Genomic DNA, 15,029 nt, shown 5'->3' on the forward strand with positions numbered 1-15,029 from the left:
TTCATACGAAGAGGAGGAGTAGTGATTCGACCAAAATGCAGCGTGGTTATGTGACATAATGATTTATTAAACAAGACGAAGACGAAACGAAATACACTTGATAAACTACAAAACAAATAAAAGAAGTAGACAGACCTGGACACGAACTTACATATAACGTGAAGAACGCATGAACAGGAAACAGACTACATACAAAACGAACGAACGAACGAACGAACCCGAAACAGTCCCATGTGGCGTAACATACAGACACTGACACAGGAGACAACCACCCACAAACAAACAATGTGACACCACCTACCTTAATATGATTCTCAATCAGAGGAGATGAAAACCACCTGCCTCTAATTGAGAACCATATCAGGTACCCATTAAACCAACATAGAAACACAAAACATAGACTGCCCACCCAAACTCACGTCCTGACCAACTAACACATACAAAACTAACAGAAAACGGGTCAGGAACGTGACAATAAGAAGTGTGATTCTGGAGAATGGCTGGATGCTTAATTAACCATGTTTGAAATAACGAGGGCTTTGGAGGGGTGTGGTTGTACTGCTCCAGGTGAGGATCCATTATGCTACATTATGTTTAAACATCTCCCTACATAAGTTTTGGGAAAGATTGAGTTTATTTAACAAAATATGGAGGACAGGAGTGCTACCATCAGGATGGAAACATGCTGTGGTGTTGCCTTTTGTGAAACCTGGTAAAGATCCATCCTGCTAGTTATAGACCTATTGGACTTGCATCAAATCTCTGTAAATTAATAGAACAGTTGATTGTAGGCAGATGTATTACCTTGTACATAAGGATCTATTAAGTCCATACCAGAGTGGATTCAGAAAAGGAAGGACTAATCTATGCAAGAGACTAACGAATAATTTATCTGTATATTCAACAGAAATGTTTGCGTTGATTTTTGGTTTGAAATGGATAGAGGTGCGACCAAGAAGAGTAGTAATATTGTTGGGACTCTACATCAGTTTTGTGTAGTTTAACATCTGGAAAGTCAGAACGTGAGGATTTATGGTTAGAAATAATAATGAGTACTGAGGTTTGTAGAGAATTATTTTATAAAAAATTCTGGGTAACTTAAGAAAATATTTTCAATCAAACATAATCAATCAAATGTATTTAATAAAGCCCTTTTTACATCAGCTGATGTCACAAAGTGCTATACAGAGACCCAGCCTAAAACCCCAAACAGCAAGCAATGCAGATGTAGAAGAGCGGTGGTTCTGGAAAAATTCCCTAGAAAGGCAGTAACCTAGGAAGAACCCTAGAGAGGAACCAGGCTCTGAGGGGTGGCCAGTCCTCTTCTGGCTGTGCCGGGTGGAGATAGTACATGGCCAGATTGCTTTGCTTCCTTTAGTGCATACACTGTTCAGTTGTTTGTGTAGCCAAGACAAATAGCGGTATAGATAGGTCGTGACTGGCCTCACACAGTAGGTGCTGGTGTATGCACCTGTCAGTTGTTTGCGATTCGCCAATTTCAAGAACAAAAAGTCTGAGTTCAACAGGTAAAAGACTGCTCTGTTAATTGTATAGGACGATTAACGTTCTTAAGTGCATTGTACCATCTAAACCGCTGTGAAATATATTTTCCATAACCAATAATATTGTATTTCCAAAATGAAAATAAAAGACGCAAAACATTTACTTAAACATGAGAAGCATAGAAACAGTGAACATACTCTGTATAACAGATCTACCGCTTCTTAGACTTGCTTTAAATGAGAATGACAGATCTATAACTCTAATTTATATGCACATTTGGATGGTCTCCCAAAAGCTACATACTGCAGCTTTAAGGGTTAGGGATGTCCCACTGATCCCAGATAGCACTAACTCTGGAAAGTATCTTGCTCAAATACGAAAGTGTGAACTAGTCCGACTTAATCAAACAGGTAAGACTGCTCTGTTACATGTGTAGGAAAAGTATATTCAATATTGATTAAATATGTGTAATATCGTATTTTGAAATATGATTTTCGTGTTCGAAATGAACTGTTAGCTAAAGTGTTATTTTACGTTAGTTAGTGCTAGCCCTAAAGGACACGACGCTGTCCAGCCAAGACAATAAAAGACAAACACCAAGAGACTGGTCAGCGTTGTTTTAGTTAGACACAGGCTTAAAGGGTAACATTAAGTAGCTTAACCGTAACTACATGTAACATATGGCTTTGCGTTAGTATACGCATCAAAACTCCCAAAGCAAAGTGACACCTCGCTTTTACAGTTTGAGTTATTACATAAATCCGATCAGAATTCCGAAGGTGGAATTTCGAAATTGGGTAGGGCGTCTTTAGTTTCTCTTATCAGGCATTGCATAACAATTTATAACTTGTCAGAAATGTCCTGATCAGGAAACAGGAAACATGTCAGCAAACATTTTAGCTAGGTTTTGTTAGCCCATAGATTTTGTTGTAATGTTTGAGACACTCAAAGATGACATGATTACACATTAGACATGGCAAAATGTATAGAATTGCAAGAAAATTACCTATTAAAACAGCTAAATGTTCTCTGCACCCTGTGACAAAATGTGTAGAATTGCAGGAAATATGCTTTAATTCTGCTGAATTCTCTACACCAACAAGAGGGGTGTGAACAGTTTTATCATGAACAGTGCTTGTGTCCATAGAAATAGACGTGGGATCGGGATGTCCCACAATGATGGAAGGGGGGCCTCAGTGAAACCGTTTGGGAACCCCTGGTGTAGAGAGTCATTGTACCATATAAACCACTGTGAAATACTCTACATGAAAAAGTATGTGGACACCTGCTCGTCGAACAACTTATTCAAAAATCATGGCCATTAATATGGAGTTGGTCCCCCCTTTGCTGCTATAACAGCCTCCACTCTTCTGGGAAGGCTTTCCACTAGATGTTGGAACATTGCTGCGGGGACTTGCTTCTATTCAGCCACGAGGATTAGTGAGGCTGGGCGATTAGGCTTGGCTCGCAGTCGGTGTTCCAATTCATCCCGAAGGTGTTTGATGGGGTTGAGGTCAGGGCTCTGCAGGCCAGTCAAGATCTTCCACACCGAACTCAACAAACCATTTCTGTACGGACCTCGCTTGGGGGCATTGTCATGCTGAAACAGGAAAGGGCCTTCCCCAAACTGTTGCTACGAAGTTGGAAGCACAGAATCGTCTAGAATTTCATTGTATCCATATTAATGCCCATGATTTTGGAATGAGATGTTCAACGGGCAGGTGTCCACATCCTTTTGGAAATGTAGTGTATGTTAATAACCCCAAAATATAACTGTTTGTACTTACAGGTAACCAGATCGTGACTACAACTAAGTCTTTGACCACACTGTGTCCTTATATTGGACGCCGTGGGGCGGCAAGTAACCTAGTGGGTAGAGCGTTGGACTGGTAACCGAAAGGTTGCAAGATCGAATCCCTGAGCTGACAATGTAAAAATCTGCCGCTCTGCCCCTGAAAAAGGCAGTTAACCCACTGTTCCTAGGTCGTCATTGAAAATAAGAATTTTTTCTAATATGACTTGCCTAGTTAAATAAAGGTTAAATAAAATATTGGTGAGTAAAAAAATCTACCCTTTTAACAGAAGGGCATACATTTATGGTCCAGCATGACACCACCGTTGTACTACAAATCACTGTGATACAAGGCATTTGGTTGCTGGCAATGGGAGACAGCATTTTTAGGTTTTAATATGTTGGTTCACATAACACAGAAAAATGTAATTGCATATACGATAAAATTCCATTGAACCAAAAAGAATCAGTTCTAATTTAACGTTTGTTAAATAGTGTACGGAAAATATTTTAATGTTGTATGATATTAAACTTTTCCAATTTTATTTGTGTGTGACTCAAGGTCTACATGAGGATTGACGACAACCAGGATGTTCTTAATTCAAAACTTAAAATCCAGGGCGGTGGACATTCTTCCACTGAGGTGTTGAGGATTGGAGAACCATGGCTCAGTTTCAAAGCTTGATATGGATAGTAAGTTAAACGTTTGGGTTTTGTAAGCTTAGTAACTTGGCATCATTTCATGCTACAGCAGTAAATGGCACCAGATAGTATGCTCAGAGTGTACACCAATGATGTACAGTGCACTTGGAAAGTTCAGACCCCTTCACCTTTTCCACATTTTGTTACATTACAGCCTTATTCTAAAATGAATTAAATCAATATTTTTCCTCATCAATCTACACACAATACCCCATAATGACAAAGCGAAAAAAGATACCTTATTTACATAAGTATACAGATCCTTTGCTATGAGACTCGAAATTGAGCTCAGGTGCAACCTGTTTCCATTGATCATCCTTGAAATGTTTTTACAACTTGATTGGAGTCCTCCAGTGGTAAATTATATTGATTGGACATGATTTGGAAAGGCACACACCTGTGTATATAAGGTCTCACAGTTGACAGTGCATGTCAGAGAAAACACCAAGCCGTGAGGTCGAAGGAATTGTCCATAGAGCACCGAGACAGGATTGTGCCGAGGCACAGATCTGGGGAAGGGTATCAAAAAATTTCTGCAGTATTGAAGGTCCCCAAGAACACAGTGGCCTCCATCATTCTTAAAAATGTTGGAACCACCAAGACTCTTCCTAGAGCTAGCCGCCCGGCCAAACCGAGCAATCAGGGGGAGAAGGGCTTTGGTCAGGGAGGTGACCAAGAATCCGATGGTCACTTTGACAGAGCTTCAGAGTTCCTCTGTGGAGATGGGAGAACCTTCCAGAAGGACAACCATCTGTGCAGCACTCCATCAATCAGGCCTTTATGGTAGAGTGGCCAGACGGAAGCCACTCCTCAGTAAAAGGCAATGACAGCCCGCTTGGAGTTTGCCAAATGACTGAATGCTAAGCTTTTCTTATGGAGGAAACCTGGCACCATCCCAACTCTGAAGCATGGTGGTGGCAGCATCATGCTGTGGGGATGTTATTCAGCGGCAGGGTCTGGGAGACTAGTCAGGATCGAGGCAAAGATGAACGGAGCAAAGTACAGAGAGATCCTTGATGAAAACCTGCTCCAGAGCGCTCAGGACCTCAGACTGTGGCAAAGGTTCACCTTCCAACAGGACAACGACCCTAAGCTCACTGCCAAGACCATGCAGGAGTGACTTTAGGACAAGTCTCTGAATGTGGTCCAGCCAGAGCCCGATCGAACATCTCTGGAGAGACCTGAAAATAGCTGTGTAGCGAAGCTCCCCATCCAACCAAGCTTGAGAGGATCTGCAGAGAAGACTGGGAGAATCTCTCCAAATACAGGCGTGCCAAGCTTGTAGCGTCATACCCAAGAAGACTCAAGGCTGTAATCACTGCCAAAGGTGCTTCAACAAAGTACTGAGTAATGGGTCTGAATACTTATGTGAATGTGATATTTCAATTATTTTATTTATATATACCGGTAATATTAATTATACATTTGCAAAAAAAATCTAAACCTGTTTTTGCTTTCTCATTCTGGAGTATTGTGTGTAGATTGAGGGACAAAACTATTTAATACATTTTAGAATAAGGCTGTAACATAGCAAAATGTGGAAAAAGTCAAGGGGTCTGAATACTTTCTGAATGCACTGTATATTGGAAGCAGTTCTCAATAGGAATGAATGGATTTTTACATTCAATAAAATGTTTCAAGGGTGAAATTACTTGTATTTTAGTATTTCTTTGTTGAAGTGGGGACAGTAATATTACTACAAAAAAAACGAACGAATAGGTCAAGTTTAATTCACGTCATAATTAATAAGTATGCATTACTGTGTCTAATAGAATATAGGCTACTTATCAAAAACCAATGTGGACATTAATACATGCATTTCTATAACTGTCTAAATCTTTTTACCAAAATGGCTGCATGGTGTTCAATTCAGTGCCCTGTCAGTCATCCTGGGTTTATACTCCATTTTTGTTTTGAAAATGGTTTGGTCTTTGAACATTGTCAAATCTTCCAGCAGGGGACATGGCCTTGCAAAAGCAAATTATTATATTTCCTCTTTGAAAAAATCAATCTGAGTAAGTAAATTTCACTAACATTTATTAATCAAAACATGGAAATCTTAACTATTCTTTCTCTCTATTTCCACTGTCAATCTGAACTCTCCTCCCGTCTCATCTCTACCTTAACCCCAAACTCTCTTCAACCCTGCTTTGTCAATGTGTGACCCCTATTTTTCAACTGTGGTAATGTGTTCTTTTTCTCTATTTACAGATGAACCTAGCTATCATTTTGACACTTCTTCTAAACATTCAGCTCTCTAGTGCATGTGGTAAAGCAGAGTACAGAACAGGTGTTGAATGCTGTCCTATGTGTTCACCAGGTAAGGACCAGCTCTGTATACTATATGGATTATGATGAAGAAAATACATTCCAATAGCAATCAATCCATGACACTGACCTTCTATCCCACAGGACACCGGGTACATAAACACTGTACAGAATTTACAGTAACTTCCTGTGTCCCCTGTACCGGCTCCACTTTCCTTGATGAACCCAATGGTCTTACTGCATGCATACCGTGCACAAACAACTGTGACCCAGGCATTGGTTTGACGGTAAAGCAGCCATGTAGACCTTCATCAGACACTGTCTGTGGGACACTGGAGGGGTTCTACTGTCTAGACCCAACTAAGGATGGTTGTAGAGCAGCCCAGAGACACAGCAGCTGTAAACCTGGTCAATACATCAGCCACACAGGTTGGTCTTCATGCAAATCTTCCATTGATATCAGTACATGATTTATGCAGTCATGAGTTAAGCACATCTCAAGTTAGGATCCTTAATGAGTTTCACCCTGTGTTGGTGCAGGAACAACATCTACAGATACTGTGTGTTCTGACTGTACTGGTGATACCTATTCAGATGGATCATTTACATCCTGCCAGCCACACACACAGTAAGTGTGGCTCATGCAAATGGTTATTTGCGTCAAATACTGCAATATGCGAACAGTTTTCATAATGTAGAACTGAAAGTTGGATGACTAAATTGTCGATTTATCAGTGGTCTATTTCTCTTATTATAGATGTGATACCTTGAAGCTTCAGCAAATTAAACCTGGAACTCATTGGTCCGACTCTGAATGTGGACCACAGACCTCCCCTCCCATAGAAATAATATATGCTGTGGTGGGGGTGGTGTTACTAGCTGTGATAGCAGCAGTAGTGATAGTAACTACTACAAGAAGAAAAAGAAAAGAAACTGTGCAAAGGACATACAAATTAGATTTCCTGGACACTGGTATGGGGAAAAAATGGACTCCATTTGTTGAGTGACCATGGATTTGTATAATCCCACAGAGGAAACATCAAGAGGCAATGGTGCAGTGTATGTCCAGTGTCACCCATTTTTAAAATTTTGTTAAACTTTTATTTAACTAGGCAAGTCAGTTAAGAACAAATTCTTATTTACAATGACGGCCTACCCCGGACGATGCTGGGCCAATTGTGCACCGCCCTATGGGACTCGCAATCACGGCCGGATGGGAAACAGCCTGGATTAGAACCAGGGGCTGTAGCGGCGACTCTTGCACTGGGATGCAGTGCCTTAGATCGCTGCACCACTCGGGAGCCCTGATGCATAGCAACGGGACAAATGTTCTGTAAACAGTTCTATTCTTACGATCCTCCTAAAATATATATTTTATTGTCACACTGGGATACGTGCTGTGAAATGTGTTGTTTTACAGGGTCCGCCATAGGAGTACTCTGCCCCTGGAGTAAATTAGGTTTAAGTGCCTTGCTCAAGGACACATCGACAGATTTTTCACCTTGATTGTATAGTTATTTGTATTGTACAGTTCCTTTTGTGTATTTTGTAGGTATTGTATTATACGTTGCACATTATTCATTGCATTGATAATGTATTGATGTTTTTGATTCCATGGGTTTATAGTCTATTCTATTGATTCCTTTTGATTTTCTGTAAGTCATGGGTTGTGATTGTTTCACCACCATCAGTGCTCAGCCTATTGTTGCTGTAAGTGTAATGTCCCCTCTTGGGATTAATAAGTAGAGGATCTGCAATAAAATGAATACAATTAGGCCAGCTAACTTTCTTAGTGTTTTATGTACAAGTGTCCCAATGACATTAGCTAAATTGTAAAAATGCTATTGAATGAAGCAAAAATGTGAAAACTGCAAGGGTGTGAGTAGGTCAGTTGAGTTAATCTGTATAATGAACCTCCTGATATTTCAGATGTGTATTATTGACTAAATTCCAAAACAATTATTAATTTCTTTAGAGATTCCAAGTGAGAAGGATTATATTGACATTCCTTTAAAAAGTGCATCCTTCCTTGAAGACTTACTGATTGGACAGGTGAATTGGCTCCACATGGGTTTCACCTGTCATTTATACCTCAATGAAGGATGGAAGGCAGTGGTGATCAGTGCCGTTTAAGATTAGGGAGGACGATTTATTTTAATGAGCATGGCCTTATTTATATTACAGCATATTCATGACTGTCATTCATATTCCATTCACCCAGCTCAATGTAACAGGCTAGGCTAGGTTTAGGCTACTACATAATACTCAAATTATCCCTATACCCATCATGAGATTGTAAACTTTTAATCGTAGGCTAGGTTGTAGCAAAGTAGGTGCACAAGTCGAGAAATCAAGGTGACAGACAGTGACACATTCAATGCGGCCTTGCACACTCTTGCCTGCATCTAGCTGATCTAGGGTGTAATCAATAGTCCAAACAACTGCAAACAAGAGTTTCTATTGGACAAATTCAAGAATATTTATCCCTGTTTTGTTCCGTTAGCTGCTGTTTAAGAAACGTTTTTCAACCGAATGACCAGGGTTAAGTGCCTCTGAACGGGGTATGGTAGTAGGTGTCAGGCGCACCGTTTTGTCAAGAACTGCAACGCTGCTGGGTTTTTTTACACAATAGTTTCCCTGTGTATCAGAAATGGTCCACCAGCCAAAGGACATCCAGCCAACTTGACACAACTGTGGGAAGCATTGGAGTCAACATGGGCCAGCAACCCTGTGGAACGCTTTCGACACCTTGTAGAGTCCATGTCCCGACGAATTGAGGCTGTTCTGTACACTCAGTGTATATTTGAGTGCTATGAGCGTGTACAATAATCATGCACTCATACATGTACTGAACAACAAGTTGTGACCTTTGTTCATTTTACAAGGTTTAATGGGTATACAGCCATATACTGATTAACCCAGCAGTGCTCTAACTTTAACAGTGTCATCTATCCCTCTGCCTTAAAACCCTCTTAGTTGACTAAAATTGAATAGAAACAAAAAAGAAAGTAAAACCTTGAAACTTTAGTTGAACATGTTATTACTCCAACCCAGTGAAAGTGATTAACTGACACGTTTATATTTTTTTCAAAAACGACTTTATATCGAAAGTGTCTTTGATTTGACGGCTTGCACATGCGCAGATCGTCTCGAGATAACAGACCCGATTACTTGTTTCTATGCATGAATGGCCATGACATCACCTACAAGTGTGATCGAGGATTTCTATTGGTGAAGCAGTTATAGTCTGTCTTCATACTGTGCTGTCTTTGGTAGAACGGACATTGCTCCATGTACAAGGCTACTTCACCACAAGAGGGCACCATTCTCTAACTATTTGCCAATTTCTCAGTTGATAATTAGCTTATTACAGTTATTTTTCAGTCATTCAATTCAGCAAGATCTCACCATTTACATTTTGAAAGGTTATTATATTTTATTATGATTCAGTTCAGTTTTATTCACATTGATGGTGGTGACTGATAACTCAGGGGTACATTACTGATGGTGACTGGTGACTGATAACTCAACGTACATTACTATATTATATTTATTAACTGGGCAGTGTATGCAATATTTATGCAGAATATAATTGAACTATTCTTACTATACAGTACAGGTACTAAAATACATTAAGTCTACAGGTCAGTTCATCTCAATACTTCAAAACTCCTAAGAACGTCACAAATCCAGTGTGTGGGTCTTCCAGTGAGTTGGAGAGGATTGAGGAACCATGGCACAGTTTGAAACCTTCACATGGACTGTAAGTGAACCATTTCTGATTTGTGGCTTGTCTTGTTTAAAAACAAATGATCAATGTAAATATTTCCTTTATGAAATATGAATCAGAGTTATTATTAGCCTACTATATAGTCTTAGTTTCAATTTTACTGAAACCTTGTAGATAAAACATGGAGGAGAGAAATGCATTTCAGTAACATTTATTGACTGAATTTGCAGATAACAGGTTCTCTTGGGTTTGGTGTCACAACTTTAAATGTAATGTATGCTGATGTTATATTTCTTCTCTGCAGATGCATATAACTTTCTACTTCTAAACGTTGACCCCTGTTCCACATATGATCCAGCCATGTATAAAATAGGTGATAGATATTGCAGAATGTGTAGGCCTGGTAAGGACCTTGTGTATTTTTATGAAGGGTTAATTATAATAACTAATAATTATGATAATAATACCAAAACATAATTATTTTCTGTTTTTCTTTTCAACAGGATATTGTGTACATAGTCATTGTACTAAATCTACAAGTATACCTTCCTGTGTTCCCTGTATTGACTCCACATTCCTTGAAGAGCCCAGTGGTAAAACAACATGCAACAACTGTACCACATGTGATCCAGGTGAGAATTCTTTGTTCTGGGCATAAACACTGAGCTACTTTACTATATCAGCTGTTGTTTTAATGAAATACAACAGACTTTACATTTAGCTTCAGATACCAAGTGACATGTTTTCTCTCTATAGGTTTGGGTTTGAAGGTAAAGCAGCCATGTAGACCTTCATCAGACACTGTCTGTGGGACACTGGAGGGGTTCTACTGTCTAGACCCAACTAAGGATGGTTGTAGAGGTGGTTGTCAATTTAACCTTGTGCAATACCCTAGATGCAGTTGCACCCCTAAAAACGAAAAACATTTGTCATAAGAAACTAGCTCCCTGGTATACAGAAAATACCCGAGCTTTGAAGCAAGCTTCCAGGAAATTGGAACGGAAATGGCGCCACACCAAACTGGAAGTCTTCCGACTAGCTTGGAAAGACAGTACCGTGCAGTACCGAAGAGCCCTCACTGCTGCTCGATCATCCTACTTTTCCAACTTAATCGAGGAAAATAAGAACAATCCAACATTTCTTTTTGATACTGTTGCAAAGCTAACTAAAAAGCAGCATTCCCCAAGAGAGGATGGCTTTCACTTCAGCAGTAATAAATTCATGAACTTCTTTGAGGAAAAGATCATGACCATTAGAAAGCAAATTACGGACTCCTCTTTGAATCTGCGTATTCCTCCAGGGCTTAGCTGTCCTGGATCTGCACAGCTCTGCCAGGGCCTGGGATCGGGAGAGACACTTAAGTGTTTTAGTACTATATCTCTTGACACAATGATGAAAATGATCATGGCCTCTAAACCTTCAAGCTGCATACTGGATCCTATTCCTACTAAACTACTAAAAGAGCTGCTTCCTGTGCTTGGCCCTCCTATGTTGAACGTAATAAACGGCTCTCTATCCACCGGATGTGTACCAAACTCACTAAAAGTGGCAGTAATAAAGCCTCTCTTGAAAAAGCCAAACCTTGACCCGGAAAATATAAAAAACTATCGGCCTATATCGAATCTAACATTCCTCTCAAAATTTTTAGAAAAAGCTGTTGCGCAGCAACTCACTGCCTTCCTGAAGACAAACAATGTATACGAAATGCTTCAGTCTGGTTTTAGACCCCATCATAGCACTGAGACTGCACTTGTGAAGGTGGTAAATGACCTTTTAATGGCGTCAGACCGAGGCTCTGCATCTGTCCTCGTGCTACTAGACCTTAGTGCTGCCTTTGACACCATCGATCACCACATTCTTTTGGAGAGACTGGAAACCCAAATTGGTCTACACGTACAAGTTCTGGCCTGGTTTAGATCTTACCTGTCGGAAAGATATCAGTTTGTCTCTGTGAATGGTCTGTCCTCTGACAAATCAACTGTACATTTCGGTGTTCCTCAAGGTTCCGTTTTAGGACCACTATTGTTTTCACTATATATTTTACCTCTTGGGGATGTTATTCGAAAACATAATGTTAACTTTCACTGCTATGCGGATGACACACAGCTGTACATTTCAATGAAACATGGTGAAGCCCCAAAATTGCCCTCGCTAGAAGCCTGTGTTTCAGACATAAGGAAGTGGATGGCTGAAAACGTTCTACTTTTAAACTCGGACAAAACAGAGATGCTTGTTCTAGGTCCCAAGAAACAAAGAGATCTTCTGTTAAATCTGACAATTCATCTTGATGGTTGTAAAGTCGTCTCAAATAAAACTGTGAAGGACCTCGGCGTTACTCTTGACCCTGATCTCTCTTTTGACGAACATATCAAGACTGTTTCAAGGACAGCTTTTTTCCATCTACGTAACATTGCAAAAATCAGAAATTTTCTGTCCAAAAATGATGCAGAAAAATTAATCCATGCATTTGTTACTTCTAGGTTAGACTACTGCAATGCTCTACTTTCCGGCTACCCGGATAAAGCACTAAATAAACTTCAGTTAGTGCTAAATATGGCTGCTAGAATCCTGACTAGAACCAAGAAATTTGATCATATTACTCCAGTGCTAGCTTCCCTACACTGGCTTCCTGTTAAGGCAAGGGCTGATTTCAAGGTTTTACTGTTAACCTATAAAGCGTTACATGGGCTTGCTCCTACCTATCTTTCCGAGTTGGTCCTGCCGTACATACCAATACGTACGCTACGGTCACAAGACGCAGGCCTCCTAATTGTCCCTAGAATTTCTAAGCAAACAGCGGGAGGCAGGGCTTTCTCCTATAGATCTCCATTTTTATGGAACAGTCTGCCTACCCATGTGAGAGACGCAGACTCGGTCTCAACCTTTAAGTCTTTACTGAAGACTTATCTCTTCAGTAGGTCATATGATTGAGTGTAGTCTGGCCCAGGAGTGTGAAGGTGAACGGAAAGGCTCTGGAGCAACGAACCGCCCTTGCTGTCTCTGCCAGGCCGGTTCCCCTCTCTCCACTGGGATTCTCTGCCTCTAACCCTATTACAGGGGCTGAGTCACTGGCTTACTGGTGCTCTTTCATGCCGTCCCTAGGAGGGGTGCGTCACTTGAGTGGGTTGAGTTACTGACGTGATCTTCCTGTCTGGGTTGGCGCCCCCCCTTGGTTTGTGCTGTGGTGGAGACCTTTGTGGGCTATACTCGGCCTTGTCTCAGGATTGTAAGTTGGTGGTTGAAGATATCCCTCTAGTGGTGCGGGGGCTGTGCTTTGGCAAAGTGGGTGGGGTTATATCCTTCCTGTTTGGCCCTGTCCGGGGGTTTCTTCGGATGGGGCCACAGTGTCTCCTGACCGCTCCTGTCTCAGCCTCCAGTATTTATGCTGCAGTAGTTTATGTGTCGGGGGGCTAGGGTCAGTTGGTTATACCTGGAGTACTTCTCCTGTCTTATCCAGTGTCCTGTGTGAATTTAAGTATGCTCTCTCTAATTCTCTCGTTCTCTCTTTCTCTCTCTCTGAGAACCTGAGCCCTAGGACCATACGTCAGGACTACCGGGCATGATGACTCCTTGCTGTCCCCAGTCCGCCTGGCCTTGCTGCTATTCCAGTTTCAACTGTTCTGCCTGCGGTTACGGAACCCCTACCTGTCCCAGACCTGCTGTTTTCAACACTTAATGATCGGCTATGAAAAGCCAACAGATTTATTCCTGATTATTATTTGACCATGCTTGTCATTTATGAACATTTTGAAAATCTTGGCTCTCTCTAATTTTCTCCTTCTCTCTTTCTTTCTCTCGGAGGACCTGAGCCCTAGGACCATACGTCGGGACTACCGGCCGTGGTGACTCCTTGCTGTCCCCAGTCCGCCTGGCCTTGCTGCTATTCCAGTTTCAACTGTTCTGCCTGCGGTTATGGAACCCCTACCTGTCCCAGACCTGCTGTTTTCAACTCTTAATGATCGGCTATGAAAAGCCAACTGAGATTTATTCCTGATTATTATTTGACCATGCTTGTCATTTATGAACATTTTGAAAATCTTGGCTCTCTCTAATTTTCTCCTCTCTTTCTTTCTCTCGGAGGACCTGAGCCCTAGGACCATACGTCGGGACTACCGGCCGTGGTGACTCCTTGCTGTCCCCAGTCCGCCTGGCCTTGCTGCTATTCCAGTTTCAACTGTTCTGCCTGCGGTTATGGAACCGCCACCTGTCCCAGACCTGTTGTTTTTCAACTCTTAATGATCGGCTATGAAAAGCCAACTGAAAATTATTCATGATTATTATTTGACCATGCTTGTCACTTATGAACATTTTTGAACATCTTGGCATAGTTCTGTTATAATCTCCACCCGGCACAGCCAGAAGAGGACTGGCCACCCCTCATAGCCTGGTTCCTCTCTAGGTTTCTTCCTAGGTTTTGGCCTTTCTAGGGAGTTTTTCCTAGCCACCGTGCTTCTACACCTGCATTACTAGCTGTTTGGGGTTTTAGGCTGGGTTTCTGTACAGCACTTCGAGATATTAGCTGATGTACGAAGGGCTATATAAAATAAACTTGATTGATTGATTGATAGAGCAGCCCAGAGACACAGCAGCTGTGAACCTGGTCAATACATCAGCCACACAGGTTGGTCTTCTGTCTCACTCATAATACTAATTGTGTTGTCATAATTCAATCGAGTCAAGTTGTTAATTTCAGTGTGAACAATCATTACAGTTTATGGAATTAAAAATAAAGGGAGGGAACAAATGCAATTTTCATTAATATTTCAACATGTATTTCTGCAGGAACAACATCTACAGATACTGTGTGTTCTGACTGTACTGGTAAAACTTATTCAGATGGATCATTAACATCTTGTCAACAACACACAGAGTAAGTGTGAACATGATTAGTTAGTTCAAAAGTTTATTCACCTGAAGATATAAATACATTAATATACTCAAATAGAAATTTTAAAAAACATACCTCGATTTATGTCTTTAACAGATGTGAATTCTTGGAAATAAAACCAGGAACTCCTTGGTCGGATTCAGAAT

General features: G+C 40.9%; 1 protein-coding gene across 2 annotated transcripts in view; it reads left to right on the forward strand.

Moving 5' to 3' along the window:
• The first annotated feature begins 1,825 nt into the window (after positions 1-1,825).
• Positions 1,826-15,029, forward strand: part of LOC120059072 (tumor necrosis factor receptor superfamily member 14-like) — a 37,326-nt gene continuing 24,122 nt past the window's right edge. The window contains exons 1-6 of one of the 2 annotated variants that reach the window (XM_039007863.1): positions 1,826-1,913; positions 3,858-3,988; positions 6,209-6,317; positions 6,410-6,694; positions 6,806-6,893; positions 7,023-8,049. In XM_039007863.1, the coding sequence (XP_038863791.1) occupies positions 3,959-3,988; positions 6,209-6,317; positions 6,410-6,694; positions 6,806-6,893; positions 7,023-7,272 (762 nt within the window). In that variant the 5' untranslated portion in view covers positions 1,826-1,913; positions 3,858-3,958 and the 3' untranslated portion in view covers positions 7,273-8,049. Of the gene's footprint in view, positions 1,914-3,857; positions 3,989-6,208; positions 6,318-6,409; positions 6,695-6,805; positions 6,894-7,022; positions 8,050-10,765; positions 10,857-15,029 lie in introns of those variants that run through there. The other variant, XM_039007862.1, reaches the window with a different exon arrangement.

Source organism: Salvelinus namaycush, chromosome 14 (genome assembly GCF_016432855.1).
Source record: "Salvelinus namaycush isolate Seneca chromosome 14, SaNama_1.0, whole genome shotgun sequence".
NCBI classification, from domain to species: Eukaryota; Metazoa; Chordata; class Actinopteri; order Salmoniformes; family Salmonidae; genus Salvelinus; species Salvelinus namaycush.